We start from the raw sequence: 25412 nt of genomic DNA, 5'->3' as shown, positions 1-25412 counted from the left end.
TGGTGCATTATGAACAGCCATAAAGACTGGAGGCTCTTCCTCTCTCCCCTATACATGTATAAATTGAGACCCTCCTGTCAAGTCTCAAACACAGAAATTTTTACTTCCATTTCACAAGTCAATTTTGCCTGAAAGTTCCTACAGTGAGAGAGTACTGCCACTGTTTTGTTCGCTAAGCTAGACAGAGAGTGCTTCTGCCGTAGCTGGTTTTGACCGTCGTATCCTGGGAGACAGACACCGGGATTTCTCAAGCACTCGACCAATGATGCGGCGAAATCTGTTTTAAGGAAACTGCTTTCGTGCAGGCTTAGGCTTCGGTTTCGTTTCTTTACCGTTTTATTGTTTTGTGTATTTCTGTTAAAATTTAGTTGTAATTATTAGCATGTGTTCTTAGTATATATATAATTTGATTTCTTCATAAATCTATTTATTTAATTTCAAAATTTGAACAACAAGGAGGTCAAATGATGATCAAGGAGGTGGACTTCGACGAGGACAAGTGCATCAATCTAGATGAGTTCATTGAGCTCAACACCAAGGACATTGACTCTAATAGGATTTTGGAGAACTTAAACAAGGCGTTCTTAATGTTCAATATTGCTGTTGGGCTGTGGCAAAAACAGATTGGGCTGAAGAGGGGAGGGGTTAGAAACGGTGACCAAAAGTTAGGGATGAACGAGAGAGGGTGATCGAAGTTGTTAGTGGTAGGTGTAACAAGATTAGGGTTTAGAAAGTTAAGAATAAGAATACAATTAAAATTTTATAATTGAGTAAAATTATAATAAATAAATATAGTATGAAGGAATAGGGATCCAAAAAATAAGTAGTGCTTTGTAAAACCCAATTTGAAAAATTTTAAGATAAATCTAGCAATGGTTAAAAAATATATAAAATGTCTCAAAAATTAACAATGACATCATTTCCAAGCCCCACACCCACGGCTGCGACAAGTTCAAAATTGGTTAGATTTTAGTCCAATTGGAATTGGCCCACCAATAATAGATCATGCATATGTTGTATACATAGGTCAAGGTTGTGCTTTATATATCTATCTAATAGCCTCTTGACTTTTGAGAAAGTAAAGAAAGTAAATAATACACCAAGAGTGGTTGGCCAGCCTTAATCCACGGGGGGGGGGGGGGGGGGGGGGAGGGGTTGGTTGTAACTTGTAATTCATGCCCACTTGAAATTCCAACAAAAGTCTACTCACTAATATAGATCTCATATATATATATATATACATTATATCTCTTCCAACCTTCTTTGCATTAGAGAGAGGGAAATAGAGAAAGAGAGAAACAAACACTAATATGGGTAGTTGTTTTTCTAGCAGACCATCATCATCATCTACAACATTGTTGAAGACCATTAGAGTTGTGCACATGAATGGCCATGTGGAGGACTTTGAGCATTCGGTGACCGTCGGTGAAGTCACCGGCAAGCCACCGAGGCATTTTGTGTGTACTCGAACTCAACTCGTGTCCGGAGAACCCAAGCCACTCAAGCAAGAAACTCAACTCGAACTTGGTAATGTTTACTTCATGTTACCGTACTCGACTATTCAGTCTGGTGTCTCTCCAGTAGACTTGGCCTCTATTGCTAAAAAGCTCACCCGGATTGCAAAAACTAGCCAACCCCAATTGGCTAACAAGTCACCCCTAAGAAATTTTCTTTCTTCTGGCTCGAGTCCAGTTTGGAGTTCACCGGCTACAAGTCCTAACCGGTTTTCTGGGTCCGTAAAGGCGCAGTCATGGAAGCCGTTTTTGGACACCATTAGAGAGAGGTCGTTTAATCGAAGAAGCGAATCGGATTTACAAGAAACTCAATCATTTGGAGACTGTCTCTAAACGTGAATTTGAGTTATTATGAGATAGACTTTTATTCTTTTACTTAATCTCTGTAAACAAAAAGAGATATTTTTATGTAACCAAGTAGTAATGTATGTACAAAGATTCCATGAATTTGATGCCTATAATCAGCAATTTAAATTCATCAGCAATAAAATAAAAAAAAAATATATTTAATCAAGATTCAAGACAAGCATAGGTCACTTAGATTATGTTTTCAGTGGAATCAAACAAGGGATATGATTTCTAAAAATTTAAATTTATTTGATTAGTTTGGATTTTTATTACTATGCAATCCAATCTCTTTTTTTAAGGTGCAAAGGAAAGTTACAACAGCAAGAAAAGAGAGTTACTCCCTCTCATACACCACACCTAACGTATCAGCTACAATCAACTGCCTTATCTGGACAGGTGGGTCTTCAGTGACCACAAAGTTTTCAGATTGTTCTACCCCTATATTAGGTAATGCATTAGCACATTGATTTGCCTCTCGATTAATATGCTTGATACATGATCCAGTTCTTTGGAGCAAAAATCTTGAGTCTTTCAAATTGTGCCTTGAAAGGAAATTCACCTGGTGCACCTTTGATCAGCAGGTCCACTTCTTTCTGGCAATGTGTTTCTACTTGGATCTCCCTCCACCCTTTCTCAAACATGATGGTCAACCCTCTATATATTCCCTACATTTCTGCTTCTAGGCTGTCCGCCATCTCCAGCTTTCCTGTGTATCTCAAAATCAGTAACGGAGCTAAAAAAATAAATTAGAAGCGCTACTTATCAATTATAACATTGAAAGTTTTTATATAAATATTTCATCTAAATTTTTACGATGGACTTAAAAAAAATTAAAAAGAAAAACAAATGTTATTTGTAACTAATGTATCATGTCATGAATATAAGTTTTAAAATAAATTATATAATGATAAAGTAATTTTTTATACAAGATTTGGGTAAAAATTCAATATAATAGTAATACTACGCCATCTTTGCCATGTGATATCATTAACCAATAATAAAAAAAACACATAAAGGATGAACCACACCTGTCAATAGATTTAATCTAATAAATCTCATATCTTCATTGAGATTAATTATGTTTGTATGTCAATAATGATAGGTATCACCATTATATTGAAATTTTCGTAGATAATAATATGAATTATCGTAATCTCTTTATTTTCAATCAAAACTTCCATTATTGTTCTCATAATTTTAAAAAAGTGATTGACATTTCACTTGAAATAATATTTTTATAATTTTTTTTTATTTAAAATATGTTCTTTATATTTGCAAAAAAAATAAAATAAAAAAATCCAAAGCCCAAGTGGGCACGGACCCTGAACCCTCTATACCTCCGCCACTGAATCCAGGTGCATTTTTCATCCTATGATAAGCCTCAAAATCCAGGTTTTCCTGGTTCCCCTCTTGCACTTCCATCAATATTTAGCTTCAGTTTTCCTGCACATGGACAAAACCATTTAATTAATTTTGGTATTTGTATTTCTGAAGTTCAAAACAGAAAGGCTTCCTTAATTTCTTTGACAAAAGTGTGAATCCTCATTAGGCTTTCATGAGGTTTGATTTCTGCCTTGCCAAAGGTGAATCTATTTCTGTCATTCCAGATTTGCCAACAGATAACTGCAAACCAGCTCCAGGCTTGTCCATCTGGTGTACAATGCAATCTGGTTGTATGGAAAATAGCCCATGGCCCACCCCAATCTAGTCTGGTCCATAGCCCTAGAGAGCAACTCCCCTAGCACTGGACAAAGCTTGGGCATGGTATATTTTCATACCCAAGTCATTCCAAGTTGGGGTCTAGTAATTTTTTTTTGGACAAATTATGATAGTGGTACTTATATTTTGGCCTTTATGTCATTTTAATTTTTGTAATTTCAATTAGTTTGATTTTGATTATGATTTTATGATTTAATCTCAATTTGGTTCGATTGGTTACAATGCTAAGCATCTTCTTCTTTTTTTTTTATATTATATATATATACATATATATAAAATATGCACATAAATGTCATGTGTCGTATTTTTAAGGGCAAAATTATAAATTTATCTAACTCAGTTAGTTAATCTAAATCAATTTAGTGATACTTTTTGTAAAAAAATCCTAACGATGTTATCAATTAAATCAAATTGACATAAAATCTAAAATTAATAATCAAAATCGAGTCAATTGAAAATGTAAGAATCAAAATAACAAAAGGGATAAAATATAGGGGGCATGGGTATAATTTGCCCCTTTTTTTTTTGGTGATTGTTTGGGCTTCATGTTTGACTTGTTAAAAATTTATTTGCAATCGATTTATTATATAAATAAATCAAATTTAAACAAATTTTAAAAATCGTCAAGTTTTAAAATTAAACTTTAATGACTTATTATTCAACTCGATAAGCTTATAAACAAGTTAAACTCGAACATGCTTTAAAATCCGTCACGTTCTCCGATTAAACTTGAAAACACTACTCCTTTGGAATTAGCTCGTTTGAAACATATCAGTTACTCCAAATTCCAGAAACTATATTTCAAGTTCTCCAATTAAACATGAATATACTACTTCTTTGGAATCAGTTCGTTTGAAACCTATCGGTTACTCCAAATTCCAATAACAATTTTGTTTTTTTTATATTTATTGCTAGCTCTTTTTGGTATAAATACCCAAGCCATTCCCTATTTCTCGTAATAACAAATAAACACACAGAACTTTTCAAAAATTTATTTGTATGTGTTTGATACAACTTTTACAAGTTAAAGAACTGATAATCAAAAATATTTAAAGTCCACATGTGGCTAAAAAGGAATGGGTGGATTATTGAGTATCTATGTGGCAATTACCTCCCAAAAATGGGGTTTCTGTTGTGCCCCCACAATTATAAATTTATTTCGGGATCCGTTTCGATAATCAGAATCATTTACATTTTAAAATATATTGACTAGAATGAACCTGAAAAAAATTAAATTCATCAGATATCGTTAACTGTTTCATCAAATTACATTTGTATCTACAAAAATATAAAAATTAATACAAATGTGAATAGATGAAATGGTTAACAATATCCGGTTAACTTGATTTTTTGCAAGTATATTGTACTCGATATACTCTAAAATGTAAATAATTTATATTATCGAAACAGACTCCGAAATGGACTCATATTACCGCATAACACATTCTTTTTTTTAGGAATGGAGACCTCTAGTTTAGTAATAGACCTATAGTACAATTAAAAAATTAAGAATAAATGATGTATTTTCAAATATTGTCTATTTTTTAGAAATAAATACGTTAAAATAAAAATATTATGATTGTTAAATTGATCTACTATTTTTTTTATAAATAATATACATAGAGAACATCGAAATAAAACTCGTAATGAGCCCCACAAGTTCCAAGTCTCTCGATATATAATAGAGAGGAAATTACACCAATGGTCCCTCTAGTTTGAGCGAAATTTCACTTTAGTTTCCGTAATTTCAATTTGAACAATGTGATTCCATTGTCATGCATTGCTTAACATACTGAATAGAAAAAACGTCTTGCATAATTAGAAAAACCAAAAATAGTATTTAAAAGAAACTATAGAGAGCCCACCGGTGTAATTTATTCATCATTACACCAGTAGTCCACATAATTTATTTTGAATTCCACTTTGATCCCTCCAATCTAATTTTACAAATAGTGTTTTTTCGTTCTATATTCTAACATTAAGTGATAGCGGGACCACTCGCAATAAAGTTAAAGAAAAATTATTCATCCGCACAATTTATTTCCTCCACAATCCTCCAATGACATGACAAGTAAAATTTAAAAAGGTGACCTATATTCAAATATTCCCTTAAAACTCTCTTTACATGTATTTTGTCTTACCACCTCATTAGGAATTGTGAAGAACAGAGATTTTGTGGATATAACACTGCTGAAAATTAAAAATGTAATAGTCAAATTACTTAAATGGAAATTATAGTGACTAAAATGATACTTTACTTAAATTATTAGAACTAATGACGTAATTTAAACCCTATAATATATTGTATGTCTTAAAAGAGTGTTTCTTACCTTTTCTTGAATTCATTTTTGTGAAGAAATATTTTTCTCCATTTTTGACCAAGGATTGATTCATCAGAGAGGCTCAGCGTGAAAAAGGGGTAAGAGAAAACAAAACCAATCTTGATTCATACGGCTCAAATAATTGATATCTTGACTCATTATTGGAAATTCTTCTTCTTGTTTACTTTGTTTTCTTATGTTTTGTTTCCCTTTGGCCACTTTGTGACTGGAAAGGAAGTCCTCCTTTTAGGTTGTTTACTTTCACTTGATGGGTACCGCAGCTGGCTCTGCCGTATGTTACGGTTTTTTAGTTAGGGTGATGTTTAATAACCTAAAGGTTACTAATACAGAAATTGCTCATAGGATCAAACACATGGATAGATAAGAATTTCTAAAAGCGAGTTATGCTAATAAATTTTATAAAATCATATCTATTAATATACATTTTGTGTTCCACCCATTCACTTCTGCCACTCTCCAACCCTATCCATATCTGTTGTCACCCCTCTCCAGCCTTTCCCGATCACCATGACACCTACCTCTTGCAACCCTTTGGCCTAAAAAACCTCCATCCTCGCAAACCCCACAACTCCTACTGAAAGATCCAATCAAGGGGGTGGACTCCGATGAGGACAAGTGCATCAATCTAGATTAGAAATAGGCATCGTGTCGTGTTGAGTCGTATTTGTGTCGTGTCATCTCGGGTTCATGTCAGAACTATCTCAACACTAATTTGACTTGTTTATTATTTTGTGTTGTCATGTCGTATCATTTTCTGTCCGTCTCCAGTTCGTGTCGTGTTAATGTGTCATGTTAAAAAATATCAAATGTGTGAAAAAAAAATTAAAAATTTATTTACAAGTTAAATTTAATGAAATTAATCTCTATAAAAAAAATTATTTATAAAAATATTTGATCTCAACTTAATATTTTCTTAATTTATAAAAATTATATTTTATTATTATATTTTTTACTAGATTAAATCAAATAATAGACAAAAATATATATATTAAGTTTAATTAAAAACAAAAAAAAAACGAAATCTATATTAAACTTAAAATCACATTTTACATACTTTCTAATAAATTGGATGTAATTACGTAAGAGATTAAAAAATGTCAAGATAATCTTTAATAGAAATAATATTAAAATGTATAGCTAATCCTTCATTAGACGGGTTATCCGTGTCAATTTCGTGTTATACAGATTAGACACTAACCCAGTCTATTTAATATTTGTGTTATCGGATCATGTCATATACATATTCGTGTTAGAAAATGATTAATCTTAACCCGCTAATTTCGTGTATGATTCAAGTCGTGTTGCAAATTTCCATCCCTAATCTAGATGAGTTCATTAAGCTCAACGCTAATGACATTGACTCTAACAGGGTTTTAAAGAACTTAAACAAGGCATTCTCAAGGTTCGGCATTGTAGTTGGACGGTGGCAAATAATAATTGGGTTGGAGAGGAGAGGGGAGGGGTTAGAGATGGTGACCAAAGTTAGGGATGGACAAGATAGGGTGAAATAATATTAGGGTTTAGAAGGTTAACAACAATAAAATTCACTACTAGAAAAATGACTTTTTGCGTCACTTCTTTTGCGACGGTCAAACAAGCGGTCACAAAAAAAGAAAAAAAAGAAAAAGAAAATATCAGCAACAGCCATAACTTATAAAGGATGCAAATAACACGGCTTTCTTTAATTAATTTTCCCCAATTTCAATTTCATAACTTTCTCTCTCTCTATGATGGAAGCTCTCAATGTGCCTTAGCTCTCTCTCGCACTCACCCATGGTCGTCACAGGTATGGCTCCCTCTCTCTCTCTCTCTCTCTCTCTCTCTCTCTCCCCTTCAATTTCTCAATCTCTCTTCTCTCTTCTCTCTCTCTCTCTCTCTCTCTCTCTTAAATTGTTTCTGAATTCAGAAACTTGTAATGTACCTGTCAATTTGTTGAATTTTCAGGTGATTTCATTGCAAATTAGGTGATTTCATCGGTGTCTTGTGAGAATACAAGTAATTTTTCAATCCTCAACCTCCTCTATCACCTCTGCTTCTCTCTCTATCTGACTTAGGAAATCTAGGTTTTCAATTATTTGCAATTCTTTCTTTTCTCATCTGAAATGTTTCTATCTATTTTCAATTCTTCTCACATATACATGCATATTTATATACACACATCTGAATTCGATTATTTTTTGTTCTGCGATTCATAGCCAATTTCGCAAATTTCATAGAATTTAGGAGAGATACTGTGAGAGAGCAAAAGTTAGGGTTTGATTCATTTACTTTTTATTCTCCTCTCTCTCTCTCTATGGCTTTGTTACTCACAATTACATAGAGTTTTTAAAAAGAATTTATGACGCTATTCAAACAAAAAATTTCTATAGCCTAAATTTTGTATAGACTTGTTTTATTTTAATATTTTGTCTGATGAAGGTGCATTGGAATTTTAATTGAATTTTTTTGTAGTATAGCTAGTGTTTTGTTTATTTATTTGAATTTTTTACAGCTTAAAAAAATTAGTTTCATATTAAAGTTAACATGTGAAGCACAATAATAATTTTCCCCACATTTACATTCTGAAAATTCACATAATAGCAGTAAGAATGATAGCATCTAGCTATTTGGATTTGTATTTTCAGTTTAAATGTATTTTGTAGCTCCCTAAACCCTGGTGTTTAAGCCCTTTTTTTGGTAATTGTTCGACTTAGCCCCTGTTGTTTTTGGTAATTGTTCGACTTTGTTCCTATCTATTAGTTCATTTGTCTTCATGTTGAATCAAAATTACCGCTTCTCTAAACCTGATTTGCTGGGTATATTATTTTTAATAAAAAGTGATACTGTCATAAAACTAATCGAGTAACCTATCACAGTATAAATTACACACGTATTTGTACATGTAATTAGATTTTTTATCAAGCATTTGAATAAAATTTGTTTACAAATGGTTATGTGATTATGTCAAGAACCAAGGGCTTGATCAAATAAATTGAGCAACATATTCTTTTGTTGATGATAATCCTCTCAAATTCTATATTAGGCGTATCAATGGCATCACTGACGGAACTTTCTTTCCACTAGACTGGTTTCATTAGTGCGATAATTTCAAATATTGCATTCACTTACAGGAGTATCTATTCAAAGAAGCAATGGTAATGTCTTTCACATGTAATTATTCTTAGTATTCTAAATTGTGGTTTTAATTTTATGGAATGGAAGAGTGTGGAAGAACACAATTAAGGTCCCTTGCTTGACCTTTAATAATGCTTGATTATCTCTTATGTTGCTTTTGACTTTTCTAAATGCAAGAAGTAATGGTGTTGAACACTTGACACGCGTAAGACTTAAAAGAGTACAGGATTTGTGTCCAATGTGCCTAGTTGGACATGCACCCAGTATCTCTTGCTTAGTCTATTAGGTAAGTTTTATAACACTAAACTTTACTGACTAATATCTTTTTATATTGTGAGTGACAATGTTAATATCAATTTGGTATAAATATAAAATTGTAGAAAGGTTCTTTCTTTGAATAATGGTTAATAAGATTGTGACAGGATACTTCTCTTACTCTTCCCTAAACCAAAGCATACATGATTAGTCAAAACTGTAAGCTTATATAGACTGTAAGCTTATATAGACTAACAACACTAACTAATATAAGCATGGATCAAGTTCATAATCCTATGTTGAACAAACTTTTAACTTCAAGAAGTGCTTGTGGTAACTTATTTTCAAATCTCTAATTTAGCATCTCAGGCCATGTCAGGTTCTATAACAAACCTAATATTCAGTCATAATCCTATGTTCTCTATATACAGTGTGCCTGCAAGTTTGTGTGTGTAGGCTAGACCTTAGTACACGGAGATAAAATAAAGGACAATTAAATTAACAGTGATGGTGTACTCTATATGTGACTAATTGGTTTTAAATCAAAATTAAAATATAGGATATATACATGGGGTTGATGATTGATCTATGCCATAGGTTTGATCCAAATAAAAAATGAAAATAGTGTGATAAGAGTGTAAGCTATCTTCTTTGATGATATCAATGCACATGAAAACATTTTGAACTTCCATGAAGTACATAACTTTCTCCCAATTTTTGAGGTCTTCTATGATGGTTGTTTGTCTCTTCTTCAGTGATCTTGGAAATGCAGCATTATCTGGCCAATTTTTGGTGCCTCAGCTTGGCCAGCTCAAGAATTTACAATACCTGTAAGTCTATTTTTATGTGTTTGCCTAAATGCTGCCTTGGATTTTTTTAGTTTGTCTTGATATTATTACTTTCTATTACTAAACCATCCCTCCCTTTCTCACTCTATGTAGTCTGTCAGACCATGGTAAAAAAGCCTTTGTAATTATTATTGATCTAACATTATTGATCATCTGTACTGTTCATCTGTTAACATTATTAATCATCTATACTGTTCATCTGTTAACATTATTGATCTAACAACTATAAGCAGTGATCTGCATTTCTAGAAAAATATTCATGTTAAACATTAGGTTGGGCATTACATTTTATCTCTCATCTGTTTTTCATTTTGTGAAATCTTTGTGTGCAATTAATTGATTCTGTTAATTTGTTAAATATTGATGTTGGCCACTGCCATATGCGTCCTTGTTACAATATCTATAAGGGAACACATTGTTTCCATACACCATAACAGATCACCAATATATATTTCACTAATGTTTCTAAATACTTTTTAGTGTTCTACAGAAATGTAAAAACTGATTTTTATGATTCTGTTTTCCTGACAATATTTCTGAAATATGCACTAATGCAGGGGATCACTACCTAAAACCATTTGTAATACCGAAACTAGAAGTCAGAGTGAGCAGAAGAACTAGTGCAGATGAACCTCTATTTTTCTAGAAATAGAGATTTGGATGTTAGCATGGTTCTATATTGAGAAATGCTATATCTCAACTGATAGTTATAAGAGAATAAATTATACATATTTAAACCATGGGTTCTTATTTAGATATCAACACTACACAGCTCTCCAAATAATCATAGTACACCTGATAGCTTATAATCATTGAATTATTTATTTGAAGGTGAAAATTGCTTGCCCGGTTCTCAAATAGGTACAAGTCATCCAAAGAACAAGGGAGGAACAGAGCCATTATTTCATCTTACTGGCGCACATTTTTATCGAGCCTAAGTACTACTTATCATTGGTTGATGCTGGAGCCTCAGAAGGTATACAACGCCATGACTTTTTGAAAAGAAAAGAAAAAAATGCTATAGTTTTGTATTTAGCACCATGATCTTCACTACAAAAATGCTATAGTTTTTGAATTTATTTTCTGTCATGTTTAGTTTGCAAGTGTTTTGTGTTGTAATGAAAAACTATTGACAATTCATTGTGCCTATTTAATTTTTCCAGAATCATGAATATAACTATGAGTCTGTGACTATATGTAAATCATAACAAGAAGGAATGACAAAGATTAAAAAGAGATGCAGACGCATAGTTTATGTTGTTGCTGCTGCCAACGTCGATACCATGGCTATTCTCGAACAGCTTATGCGCTTTCTTTCATTTTTCTGATGTTCACCATTGCTGCAATGTATATCTTTCTCTCTCTCTCTCTCTGTGTGTCACACACACACACACGATACCTACGAGTTTAAATTGAATATTTGGATTTGGATTGATTTATTTGAGAGTCCATTGTTGTTCTATGTTTTTGATTTCAGCATTGGATGCGTTGTTTTGTATACTGGACAAGGGAAGTTCCATACTAGCACATCGAATACATTGGACCATGTCGTGTGGCAAGCTAACACCATTGTTGAGAGTCTTGGGAGTGTATTGGATTATCTTGAAGCAGCTAAGCATATCAGAGTGGATCAACTTTTTTTACCTCCTGATGTTCAAAACAACATCAATAAGGTTGAAACTGACATTAATACTGCTGCTCCATGGTTGGTGTAACCAAATTGCTTTTATAGTTTCCATGGTTGCATACCTTGCTCTTAGTTTATCATTCTCTTCTGAATTCTCATAGTAGGACTTTTGCATATGATCTAGTGATAGTTCTTGCAACACCTTTGTTTTACAGCATAGTTGTGAAGATTTTGCTCTTCCATTCTTCATATATTTTCTTGGTCCTCACAATCTTAATCATTCTAGTCAGCCAAACAGTATCATCATTATTTGCCCTCTCAACCTTACTCATTGGCTTTGAGCTGTGGGCCTTTCTTCTTGGAATGTTATATGACACGTTTTCAATCATAGCCATGCTTCTTGAATTTCTGACATGATTATTGCTTGCCAAACTGACATAAACACCTCTCCTCTCCTTTCAACACCTGTCAATCACATTCTAGCAAACATTTCACAGTTGCATGTATGTCATCAAATATTTCTGCTGAAGTTTCTAAATAAATGCTTATGCTTTCTCTCATTGAAGTACTACTGAAACCCCTTGTTATTTGTGAGTTTACATCTGATTTAAAATGCACTTATCATCAAATGTTGCTTGTTTTCCCCAGGGGTCATCAATTGGACTAGTTAAGTCAATGCAGCCGGCTATCAGCAATCCAGCATCTGCTGATTCCGTGATATGCTCTAAAACTGATCCAAATCTTTGCTTTGCAATGCATGCCCATTCCAGCATCTCATTTTCTGGTCTTAGCGTGGAGAGTAGTGTTGCAGATCATCAAGACTGGTGCTTCTCCAATGGTTCTCACGGGAGAGCCGCCTCCATTGTGTCCTAAAAGTTCATTCCCTTCAACTAGTAGGAGCAGCGTTGTTATGCGTTACATGGAAAAGAAGACACGCAAGTAAGAGTAGAGCGGTTTTTTTTTTTTTTTTTACACCATTTAGGTTAAAAAAAGAAAAGAATATTGTGTGGACCTAGGAAGCATGGATGTGTATTTAATTCACTTTCAATTCTTTTTGATTGTTTAGTTCTTTGGTTTAGTGGAAATTATATTTTGAGGTTTGTGATAGTTTCGAGGAAAGTGTAGAAGAAGTGTTAATGCATGAATGATGAGATTTTATTAAAGGAAGAAATGAAAAATAATGCATGAATGTTGAGATTTTTGCAAATATGTCTTTATGTTTATTGTATATAATATTTGAATATATATATATATATCTCTATATATATACCATTGTAGGTTTTTTTTTTTTTTTTTTTTTTTTTTTTTTTTGCGACGGTAAGAAGATGGTCACTGATACATTGTAGGCATTTTTTAAACTCTTTTGCGACGGCAAAATATTAGTCGCTATAAGTAGGTTAGGTGGTCGCAAATAGTTTGCGACTGTTGTTTTGCGGTCGCAAAAAGTATTTGCCACCCCCACATTCGCGACCCTCATTTGCCGTCGCATAGGCCGTCGCAAAAAGTCTTTTGCGACTGTTTTTTTATTATTTGCGACGGCTTGTAGCGGTCGCAAAAAGTACTTTTTTTAGTAGTGATTATAATTTTTTAATTGAGTAAAATTATAATAAATTAAAAATAATAAAAAAAGTATGAAGGAATCGTGATCCAAAAAATTAGTGCTTTGTAAAACCCAATTTGAAAAATTTTAAGATAAATCTAGCAATGGTAAAAAAATATGTAAAATGTCTCAAAAATTAACAATGACATCATTCCCAAGGCCCCAACCCCACGGCTGCGACAAGTTCAAAATTGGTTAGATTTGAGTCCAATTGGAATTGGCCCACCAATAACACATCATGCATATATGTAGGTGAAGGGTGTGATTTATATATCTATCTAATATCCCCTTGACTTTTCAGAAAGTAAATAATACACCAAGAGTAGCTGGCCAGTCTTAATCCACTTTTTTTTTTTTTTTTGGGGGGGGGGGGGGGGGGGCGTGGTTTGTTGCTTGTAATTCATGTCCACTTGACATTCCAACAAAAGTCTACTCACTAATATAGATCTCATATATATATACACACGCCTTATATCCCTTCCAATCTTCTTTGCATTAGAGAGAGAGAGATAGAGAAGAGAGAAACAAACATGGGTAGTTGTTTTTCTAGCAGATCATCATCATCATCTACAACATTGTTGAAGACCATTAGAGTGGTACACATGAATGGCCATGTGGAGGACTTTGAGCATTCGGTGACCGTCGGTGAAGTCATCGGCAAGCCACCAAGGCATTTTGTGTGTACTCGAGCTCAACTCGTGTCCGGAGAACCCAAGCCACTCAAGCAAGAAACTCAACTCGAACTTGGCAATGTTTACTTCATGTTACCGTACTCAACCATTCAGTCTGATGTCTCTCCAATAGACTTGGCCTCTATTGCTAAAAAGCTCACCCAGATTGCAAAAACTAGCCAACCCCAATTGGCTAACAAGTCACCCCTAAGAAATTTTCTTTCTTCTGGCTCGAGTCCAGTTTGGAGTTCACCGGCTACAAGTCCGAACCGGTTTTCTGGGTCCGTAAAGGCGCAGTCATGGAAGCCGTTGTTGGACACCATTAGAGAGAGGTCGTTTAATCGAAGAAGCGAATCGGATTTACAAGAAACTCAATCTTTTGGAGACTCTAAAAGAGAATTTGATTTATAAGGTAGACTTTTATTCTTTTACTTAATCTCTGTAAACAAAAAGAGATGTTATTATGCAACCAAGTAGTAATGTATGTACAAAGATTCCATGAATTTGATGCCTATAATCAGCAACTTAAATTCATCAGCAGTAAAATTTTTAAAAAAAAATATTTAATCAAGCTTCAAGACAAGCATAGGTCACTTAGATTATGTTTTCAGTGGAATCAAACAAGGCATATGATTTCTAAAAATTTAAATTTATTTGATTAGTCTGGATTTTTATTACTATGCAATGCAATCTCTTTTTTTAAGGTGCAAAGGAAAAGTTACAACAGCAAGAAAAGAGAGTTACTCCCTCTCATACACCACACCTAACGTATCAGCTACAATCAACTGCCTTATCTGGACAGGTGAGTCTTCAGTGACCACAAAGTTTTCAGATTGTTCTACCCCTATATTAGCTACTGCATTAACACATTGATTTGCCTCTCGATTAATATGCTTGATACATGATCCAGTTCTTTGGAGCAAAAATCTTGAGTCTTTCAATTTGTGCCTTGAAAGGAAATTTAGCTGGTGCACCTTTGATCAGCAGGTACACTGCTTTCTAGCAATCCGTTTCTACTTGGATCTCCCTCCACCCTTTCTCAAACATGATGGTCAACCCTCCATAGCTTGGTTTTGTAGGCTTTTTGGCTATTTTAGCCTGGTGCTAAAAAGTTTGGTTTGAAAAGAGATTTTGGCTTTTTTGGCTTTTTTGATTTTTTTGTGAGAGAAAGAATGTAATGATTATAAATTTGATGTCATTGTTTGTCTTATTAAGCTAAAAAATGTATTTTGTTTTTTTTGGCTATTTTAGCCCAAAAAAAGCCACAAAACCTTCTTCCCAAACATAAGCTATATATTCTCTATATTTTTGCTTCTAGGTTGTCCGCCATCTCCAGCTTTTCTATGTATCTCAAAATCAGTGACGGAGCTAAAAAAATTAAATTAGAGAAGCCACTTATCAAATATAACATTGAAAAATTTTTACTAATTAAAAAAAAACTAATGTTATTTGTAACTAGTGTATCATGTCATTGATATAAGTTTTAAAATAAATTATATAATGATAAAGTAATTTTTTATACAAAATTTGAGAAAAAAATCAATATAATAGTAATTCTACATCATCATTGACATTTGATATCATTAACCAATAGTAAAAAAATACATAGAGGATGAACCCCACATGTCAAATGTAACTAACAATCCAATAAATCTCATATCTTCATTGAGATTAATTATGTTTGTATGTCAATAATGATAGGTAATACCATTATATTAAAATTTTCATAGATAATAATATGACTTATCGTAATCTCTTTATTTTCAATCAAAACTTTCATTATTGTTCTCGTAATTTTAAAAATGTGATTGACATCTCACATTAAATAATATTTTTATAATTTTTTTTTTATTTAAAATATGTTCTTTATGTTTGCAAAAAAATAAAATAAAATAAATCCATAGCCCAAGTGGGACACGGACCCCTGGACCCTCTACACCTCCGCCTCTGAATCCAGGTGCATTTTTCATCCAAGGATAAGCCTCAAAATCCAGCTTTTCCTGGTTCCCCTCTTGCACTTCCATCAATATTTAGCTTCAGTTTTCCTGCACATGGACAAAACCATGTAATTAATTTTGGTATTTGTATTTTTGAAGTTCAAAACAGAAAGGCTTCCTTAATTTCTTTGACAAAAGTGTGAATCCTCATTAGGCTTTCATGAGGTTTGATTTCTGCTTTGTCAACAGATGAATCTATTTCTCTTTCCAGATTTGCCAACAGATGACTGCAAACCAAGTGCTCCAGGCTTGTCCATCTGGTGTACAATGCAATCTGGTTGTATGGAAAAATAGCCCATGGCCCACCCCAATCTAGTCTGGTCCATAGCCCTAGAGAGCAACTCCCCTAGCCCTGGACAAAGTTTGGGCATAGTATATTTTCATACCCAAGTCATTCCAAGTTGGGGTCTAGTAATTTTTTGGGGGGCAAATTATGACAGTGGTATTTATATTTTGGTCTTTATGTCATTTTGATTTTTATAATTTTAATTAGTTTGATTTTGATTATGAATTTATGATTTAATCTCAATTTAGTTCGATTGGTTACAATGCTAAGCATCATCTTCTTCTTCTTTTTATTATTATTATTATTATTATTATTATTATATATAATATGCACATAAATGTTATGTATCATATTTTTAAGGACAAAATTATAAATTTACCTAACTCAGTTAGTTAATCTAAACCAATTTAGTGATACTTTTTGTAAAAAAATGCTAATGATGTTATCAATTAAATCAAATTGACATAAAATCTAAAATTAATAGTCAAAATCGAGTCAATTGAAAGTGTAAAAACTAAAATAACATAATGGATAAAATATAGGGGCCACGGGTATAAGTTGTCCCTTTTTTTGGGTGACTGTTTATGCTTCTTGTTCAGCTTGTTAAGAATTTATTTGCAATCGATTTATTTTGTAAACAAATTAAATTTAAACAAATTTTAAAATTCGTCAATTTTTAAAATTAAACTTTAATGACTTATTATCCAACTCGGTAAGCTTATAAACAAGTCGAACACAAACATAATTTAAAATTCGTCAAGTTCTCCAATTCAACTTGAATATACTAGTCCTTTGAAATTTGCTCGTTTGAAACCTGTTGCTTACTCCAATAACTATTTTGTTTTGTTTTTATTTATTGCTGGCTCTTTTTGGTATAAATACCCAAGCCATTCCCTATTTCTCGTAATAACAAACTAGCCTATTACCAGTGTGCACGAGATAATTTTATATATTTATATTTATTTTAGATTCTTTTAATATATAAATTATATTTTTTAAAATTTTTTATAAAAATAATTTAATAATTTTATCACTAACCATAGTGTAGGGGAGAAGTTAAAAACGGTACTGCAGTAATTATATACGGATTGTATCTATAATTATTTGTATAATGTGATTTTAAATGCTGATCAAGAGTTTTTGACCAAATCAATAAATGCAGGCATATGGAAAGACATGTGGATTGAAAAAAATTAATAAATGTTGATAAGGAAATTTTGATCAAATTAATAAATGCTGTGTTTTTTTTTTTAAAATAAAAAATTTTAAAAATTCAGATTGGGATATTGAAGCTCCCACAAGCCTTAGGGTTTAAAAACTCCATTTTGCTTAATATATAGTACTAACATATCACCCGTGCTATGCACGGATTGTGTTTACAATTATCTATATATGTGAATTGCGATTTTTAAATGTCTTTTTTTTTTAAATGCCTTCTTTTATTCCTTTTTTGTATTATATTAAAGTTTAATATTTTGATAATAATCATATGTGTTAGACTTTTCAAGGAATTAAATGTCTTTTTTTTATTATATTATATTAAAGTTTAATATTTTGATAATAATTATATGTGTTGGACTTTTTAAGAATTTTTTTATGTTTGTTCTTAATGCATTAAAGTGTTATTATGAGGGATAATAATCATATGTGTTGGGACTTTTCAAGAAATTCATATGTGTTGGATTTCAAAGAATTTTTTTTATGTTTGTTTTTAATACATTAAAGTGTTATTATGAGGGTAGGACTTGGGAGTTGGGAGAAGTTAATAAATGCTAATATTTTTTTTTAAATCAAAAAATTAAAAAAATTATATTGAAAGATTGGACCTCTCACAAGATTTGGGGTTAAAAATTACCTTTTACTTAATATATAGTATAGATAAACGCACGGAACTTTTTAAAAATTTATTTGTATGTGTTTGACACAACTTTTACAAGTTAAGAATTGATAATAAAAAATATAGGGTTTGTTTGGTTGTGAATTCAAAACGTAATTCCACAAGTGTGTTTCAGTATGATGTTTGGTTGTGAGTTTGGAATCAACTTTCAAAACCACTGCAGAGAGCTCTGTATCACAGCCGCGTTTTTTGTGAAAATTTTGGCCAGGGGAAGACCACCCGGACGTCCTTGGGGTCATCCGCCCGGACGTCCTCTGTTGTACATAATTTCAGAAAATATATATATATATATATATTTTTTTTTGCAATTGATTTATATAATTGGGAAAAATATTTTCTGAAATTTTTTTAATTTTTAATGTGCTTTAAAATAATTTTGAGTTGTATGTTTAGTTACGAGTTGTAAATTTTTGTATCACATATATCACATCAACAATTCCCTACTCAAATCAAACCTCTTTTCCAAAACTATTTTCAAAACTCTTTACCAAACAAATTTTCTACACTCAAATCATAATTCTACAACACACAAACTCAAAATACAACTCATACTCTCAAATCACATTTACAAAACACAACCAAACGCAACCATAGATTTTAAAAACACGTCTCTCTCAATTTTCTAGTAATTGACTCTTTTAATTTATTTAAATGACTGAAATCTAATAAGTTAAAAAAAGTCTCATTCAAACTTTAAAAAAAAGAATTAAATAATAATAATAACAAATAGGTCATATAAATTGTACCAAACAACTCACTATTTAAAATCCACGTGTGGCTAAAAAGGAATGGGTGGATTATTGAGTATCTATGTGACAATTACCTACCATAAATGGGGCTTTGCTGTGCGCCACAATTATATAGATTTATTTCGGGATTTATTTCGATAATCAGAACCATTTAAATTTTAGAATACATCGACTAGAATGTACCTAAAAAAAATAGACATTGTTAACCATTTCATCAAATTACATTTGTATCTACAAAAATATAAAAATTAATTGAAATGTGAATAGATAAAATAGTTAACGATATCCGATTAACTTGATTTTTTGCAGGTATGTTATATTCGATATACTCTAAAATGTGAATAATTCAGATTATCAAAACAGACTCCGAAATGGACTCATATTACCACATAACACATTCTTTTTTTTTTTTAAAGGAATGGAGACCTAGTTTAGTAATAGACCTATAGTACAATTAAAAAAATAAGAATAAATCATGTATTTTCAAATATTGTTTATTTTTTAGAAATAAATACGTTAAAATAAAAATATTATGATTATTGAATTGATCTACTATTTTTTATAAATAATATACATAGAGAACATTGAAATAAAACTCGTAATGAGCCCCACAAATTCCAAGTCTCTCGATATATAATAGAAGGTAAATTACACTAGCGGTCTCTCTAATTTGAGCGAAATTTCACTTTAGTTTCCATAATTTCAATTTGAACAATGTGATTCCATTGTCATGTGTTGCTTAACATATTGAATGGAAAAAACCTCTTGCAAAATTAGAAGAACCAAAATAGTATTCAAAGAAACTATAGAGACCACTAATATAATTTGTTCATCATTACACCAGTAGTCCACATAGTACTAGTTTATTTTGAATTCTACTTTGATCTCTCTAATTTTACAAATAGTCTTTTTCTGTTCTATATTCTAACATTAAGTGATAGAGGGACCACTCGCAATAAAGTTAAAGAAAAATTATTCATCCACGCAATTTATTTCCTCCACAATCTCCTAATGACATGACAAGCAAAATTTAAAAAGTTGATCTATATTCAAATATTCCTTTAAAACTCTCTTTACATGCATTTTGTCTTACCACCTCATTAGGAATTGTGGAGAAAAGAAATTGTGTTGATATAACACTGTTGAAAATAAAAATGTAATAGTTAAATTATTTAAATTGAAATTACAGTGACTAAAGTAATACTTTACTTAAATTATTAGAACTAATGATGTAATTTAAACCCTATAATATATTGTATGACTAATAGTGTGTTTCTTACCTTTTCTTGAATTCATTTTTGTGAAGAAATATTTTTCTCTATTTTTGACCAAGGATTGATTCATCAGAGAGGCTCAACGTGAAAAAGGGGTAAGAGAAAACAAAACCAATCTTGAATCATACGGCTCAAATAATTGATATCTTGACTCATTATTGGAAATTCTTCTTCTTGTTTACCTTGTTTTCTTATGTTTTGTTTCCCTTTGGCCACTTTGTGACTGGAAAGGAAGTCCTCCTCTTAGGTTGTTTACTTTCACTAGATGGGTATCCCAGCTGGCTCTGCCGTATGTTAGGGTTTTTTAGTTAAGGTAATGTTTAATAACCTGAAGGTTACTAATACAGAAATTGCTCGTAGGATCAGAGATATGGATAGATAAGAATTTTTAAAAGCGAGTTATGCTAATAAATTTTATAAAATCTTATCTATTAATATACATTTTGTGTTCCACCCATTCACTTCCGCCACTCTCCAACCCCATCCATATTTGTTGTCAGCTATCTCCGGCCTTCCCCCATCACCATGACACCTACCTCTTGCAATCCTTTGGCCTAACAAACCTCCATCCTCGCAAACCACACAACCCCTACTGAAAGATCTCATCGTCAAAGCTGGGATCAATCCTGGACAGTTTTGGCCATACGGCAATGGAGGTGGTCAGATGATGATCGAGGGGGTGGACTCCGACGAGGACAAGTGCATCAATCTAGATTTGAAGCGGGTGTCGTGTCGTGTTGGATCGTATTTGTGTCGTGTCTGTTAGATAATGTCTCAATGGGACCACATAATAAAATGTGGTGTTATCATTTATAAGAAGCCTACAATTTAAGTGATTCAATTTAGTTAATAGGCTTAAGGGTATATGTGTTATGGACCTAATGTGTAGATACTAGTTGTATAATTTCTATTTCTATGAGGGGCAGAAATAGAAATTAAAACATATTGGTTAAAGTTGATTTTCATTCCTTTTGAACTTCCACAACCTTTCAGTTTTGAAAACCAATAAATAGATATTAAAACTAATAATGGTTAAAGTTGGTTTTCATTCCTTTGAACTTCCACAACCTTTCAGTTTTGAAAACCAATTACAACCTTTAAAAGGTTATGGTCCATATTCCTTCCCAAGTGGAAAAATAAGAACACTGCCATTGTTTTTTCTGAATCCTCTCAAGGAGAAACATAAGGCACCAAAGGGGAAAGGATTAGAAGGCAATAACATAATCAATAACAAAGAGTTCATTGATAATCACGCTTCCGTTTAACCGTTCATCAATGGATTCAGGTATGTCATTTTGTCTTGATTTCTTGATAATACACATGGTAAACGATCCAAAGTGTAAGGTTTATGTTCTGAAATTTATGTTGACAATTGGTATCAGAGCATGCATATCATGTGTCTTATCAGAATTGATATGCTTTATTCATTCTATTTAGTTTCTTGTAATCAGATTCTGAATTTTCTTATGGATAGTAAATTCTGTTTTTTCCCTGTTTTGTTCTGTAAAAATGGCAATCTGTTTTCTGGAATTGTAAAATGATTCGGTGGACAGTTTTTTTTTTTTTTCTCTCAAATGGATGAACATCATGTATTTATATATATATATAGATATATCTTGCGATTTGATCGGTTTAATTTTGAACATCATAAAAAAAAAACTATTTGTTTTTGGACCTGTCAATTCTATTTATATATTGCTGCAGATTATATAACATATACGGGGTCACAAATTTAGAAATCTTTAATTTAATGTAATTTCATACAACGTCTACAGAAATTTAATTTTCTAACATTCTCAATATATGTCAATTCAAACAAAATGTCACAAAAGTGATCTCTCTTGTCTATATTGTTTTATATGGAATGTTTTGAAGTTCATGTTTGTGTATCTCATGCGGGTATTTATCGGTCCAAAGACATGATTAAGACTTGGCAGAATTACACACACATTTTGTGGTGATAAACATGTGCCAATTGTCAAGAAAACCTAATGTGAATAATAAATCCATCAAAAGATAGATTTGTTATTTGACATAACTTATTGTCAATGTTTGATCATTACAACAAGAATACCACTTACAGTTAATATCACTACCCAAAGGCTTGGTATTAATGTTGTGCTAGGTATCTTGAGACATTGTCTTTGAGTTTATTGGCTATGCCGAACGATCATAGGGCTACAAGTTTTATGATCCCACAAATAGGTCAATATTTGAGACGGGAATTGCAACATTTTTTGAGGATGTTGAGTTTGGGGGGAGAAATCCAGTTAGAGACATTGTCTTTGAGGAGGAAGCAGTAGTAATCCCACTTCCTACTACTACTTTTGACCAACCACAGGTTCCTATACCTGTCATTGCTCGAGAAGTAATTTCGGATCTTCAACCAGACAATGTTGTTCAAGATAATATAGTTCAAACCCCCATTCAAGATGAGGTAATTGTTCCTGAGGAGCAAACTCTACAACCTCAACCTCAAGCATCTGTGCCATTAAGGCGATTCACCAGAGAAAGGAGATTTACATTTTCAGATGATTATATTGTATATCTCCAGGAACATGAGGTAGAAAATGGAATGTCGAAAGATGATCCAATCAACTTTCGTCAAGCCATGGAAAGTTCCAACTCTCATAAGTGGATAGAAGCCATAAATGAAGAATATAAGGCACTGCAAGACCACTTAAGTTATATTGTGACAATAAGTCTGCAGTTTTATATTCCAATAACAACAGGAGCTCGACAAAATCAAAGCATATTGATATCAAGTTCCTAGTTGTAAAAGAAAGAGTGCAGAGTGGACAGATTTCCATAGAGCACATTGGGACAAACTCCATGATAGCGGATCCACTTACGAAGGGACTACCACCCAAGGTCTTTCATGAACACACTGCTCAGATGGGTGTTGTTCTATTTGAGAACATTCTGGTTTATTGGGAGTTTGTATTTATATTACTGCTTTATGTCAGCCTTGAGTTTTATCTATGTAATTAGATTAATTTCTGTAGAAATGAAATATTCAGTTTATTACGCTCTGTTACGTATTGTGAAGTATTGATCTCAATAAAGTTAAGTAGGACCAGTTGGAAATAGGCATGTATGGATCACATCACATGTAATTTCCATGCTACGCATCCATGATTGATCTATGTCATTTAGCTGTATTAGTATACGTGACCATTGGTGGGTCGAGTTACGATTGATGTAACGAAGACCGCTTTGATCCTATATTAATATAGTTAATGAACAAGATTGTTTGGATACCCTCAAGTTATGATAACAAATTTCTGAGCTCACTAAAGTTAAGCACATTTTTCAGGATACATATGTGGTCCAGTGGGAGATTGTTAGATAATGTCTCAATGGGACCACATAATAAAATGTGGTGTTAACATTTATAAGAAGCCTACAATTTAAGTGATTCAATTTAGTTAATAGGCTTAAGGGTATATGTGTTATGGACCTAATGTGTAGATACTAGTTGTATAATTTCTATTTCTATGAGGGGCAGAAATAGAAATTAAAACATATTGGTTAAAGTTGGTTTTCATTCCTTTTGAACTTCCACAACCTTTCAGTTTTGAAAACCAATAAATAGATATTAAAACTAATAATGGTTAAAGTTGGTTTTCATTCCTTTTGAACTTCCACAACCTTTCAGTTTTGAAAACCAATTACAACCTTTAAAAGGTTATGGTCCCTATTCATTCCCAAGTGGAAAAATAAGAACACTGCCATTGTTTTTTCTGAATCCTCTCAAGGAGAAACATAAGGCACCAAAGGGGAAAGGATTAGAAGGCAATAACATTATCAATAACAAAGAGTTCATTGATAATCACGCTTCCGTTTAACCGTTCATCAATGGATTCAGGTATGTCATTTTGTCTTGATTTCTTAATAATACACATGGTAAGCGATTCAAAGTGTAAGGTTTATGTTCTGAAATTTATGTTGACAGTGTCATCTCATGTTCATGTTAGAACTACCTCAATACTAATCCGACCTGTTTATTGTTTTGTGTTATCATGTCGTGTTAATGTGTCATATTTCACTATTAACTAAAAATATTAAATGTGTGAAAAAAAAAATTAAAAATTTATTTACAAGTTAAATTTAATGAAATTAATCTCTATAAAAAAAATTATTTATAAAAATATTTGATTTCAACTTAATATTTCCTTAATTTATAAAAATTATATTTTATTACTATATTTTTTACTAGATTAAATCAAATTATTTATCTTTCTTGAAATCAATCAAATTATATTTTATACTTATATCCATGACTTTATTTTTTTATTTTTTTATTATTCATGATATGCTAGTTACAAATAATATATATATAGATATATATATATATATATATTATCTTTTTTGAAGTCAATCATAAAAATTTATATAAAATATTTTTATAAAATTTTTCAATATTATAAATAATAAATACTCATTTTAATTTAATTTCTTAACTCCGCTGCTGTCCAACTCCCAACCCCACGACTACGACAAGTTCAAAATTGGTTAAATTTGAGTCCAATTGGAATTGGCCCACCAATAATAGGTCATGCATATGCATAGGTGAAAGGTGTGATTTATATATCTATCTAATATCCACTTGACTTTTCAGAAAGTAAATAATACACCAAGAGTAGCTGGCCAGTCTTAATCCACTTTTTTTTTTTTTTGGGGGGGGGGGGGGGTGTGGTTGTAGCTTGTAATTCATGTCCACTTGACATTCCAACAAAAGTCTACTCACTAATATAGATCTCATATATATATACACACGCCTTGTATCTCTTCCAATCTTCTTTGCATTAGAGAGAGGGAGATAGAGAAAGAGAGAAACAAACACTAATATGGGTAGTTGTTTTTCAAGCAGATCATCATCATCATCATCTACAACATTGTTGAAGACCATTAGAGTGGTACACATGAATGGTCATGTGGAGGACTTTGAGCATTCGGTGACCGTCGGTGAAGTCATCGGCAAGCCACCGAGGCATTTTGTTTGTACTCGAGCTCAACTCGTGTCCGGAGAACCCAAGCCACTCAAGCAAGAAACTCAACTTGAACTTGGCAATGTATACTTCATGTTACCGTACTCAACTATTCAGTCTGATGTCTCTCCAGTAGACTTGGCCTCTATTGCTAAAAAGCTCAACCGGATTGCAAAAACT

The 25412-nt window shown here is 32.2% G+C and overlaps 1 protein-coding gene and 1 long non-coding RNA gene across 3 annotated transcripts; both read left to right on the top strand.

Moving 5' to 3' along the window:
- The first annotated feature begins 7496 nt into the window (after positions 1 to 7496).
- LOC145824490 (uncharacterized) lies at positions 7497 to 12974 on the top strand. 2 transcript variants are annotated; one of them, XM_082924255.1, is made up of 7 exons: positions 7497 to 7709; positions 7868 to 7918; positions 8946 to 9057; positions 11002 to 11116; positions 11442 to 11487; positions 11618 to 11813; positions 12416 to 12974. In XM_082924255.1, exons 3-7 carry the CDS (start codon positions 9055 to 9057, stop codon positions 12638 to 12640), a joined length of 585 nt encoding a protein of 194 aa, XP_082780381.1. In that variant the 5' UTR covers positions 7497 to 7709; positions 7868 to 7918; positions 8946 to 9054; the 3' UTR covers positions 12641 to 12974. The 2 variants fall into 2 exon arrangements, 1 of the variants encoding a protein (XP_082780381.1); XR_014366035.1 differs by lacking the exon at positions 11442 to 11487 and having other exon boundaries at positions 7500 to 7709; positions 10972 to 11116; positions 11618 to 11845.
- An 875-nt stretch (positions 12975 to 13849) lies between these two features.
- Positions 13850 to 15355, top strand: LOC114281488 (uncharacterized). Its single transcript, XR_014366034.1, has 3 exons — positions 13850 to 14450; positions 14743 to 14840; positions 14949 to 15355. It is a non-coding gene; the product is annotated as an uncharacterized LOC114281488 (long non-coding RNA).
- Positions 15356 to 25412: the final 10057 nt, after the last annotated feature.

Source organism: Camellia sinensis, chromosome 4, assembly GCF_055761805.1.
Source record: "Camellia sinensis isolate YWXY chromosome 4, ASM5576180v1, whole genome shotgun sequence".
In the NCBI taxonomy this organism is placed as follows: domain Eukaryota; kingdom Viridiplantae; phylum Streptophyta; class Magnoliopsida; order Ericales; family Theaceae; genus Camellia; species Camellia sinensis.
The sequence above is the reverse complement of the archived record's forward strand: the minus strand, read 5'-3'. Positions and strand labels throughout refer to the sequence as shown.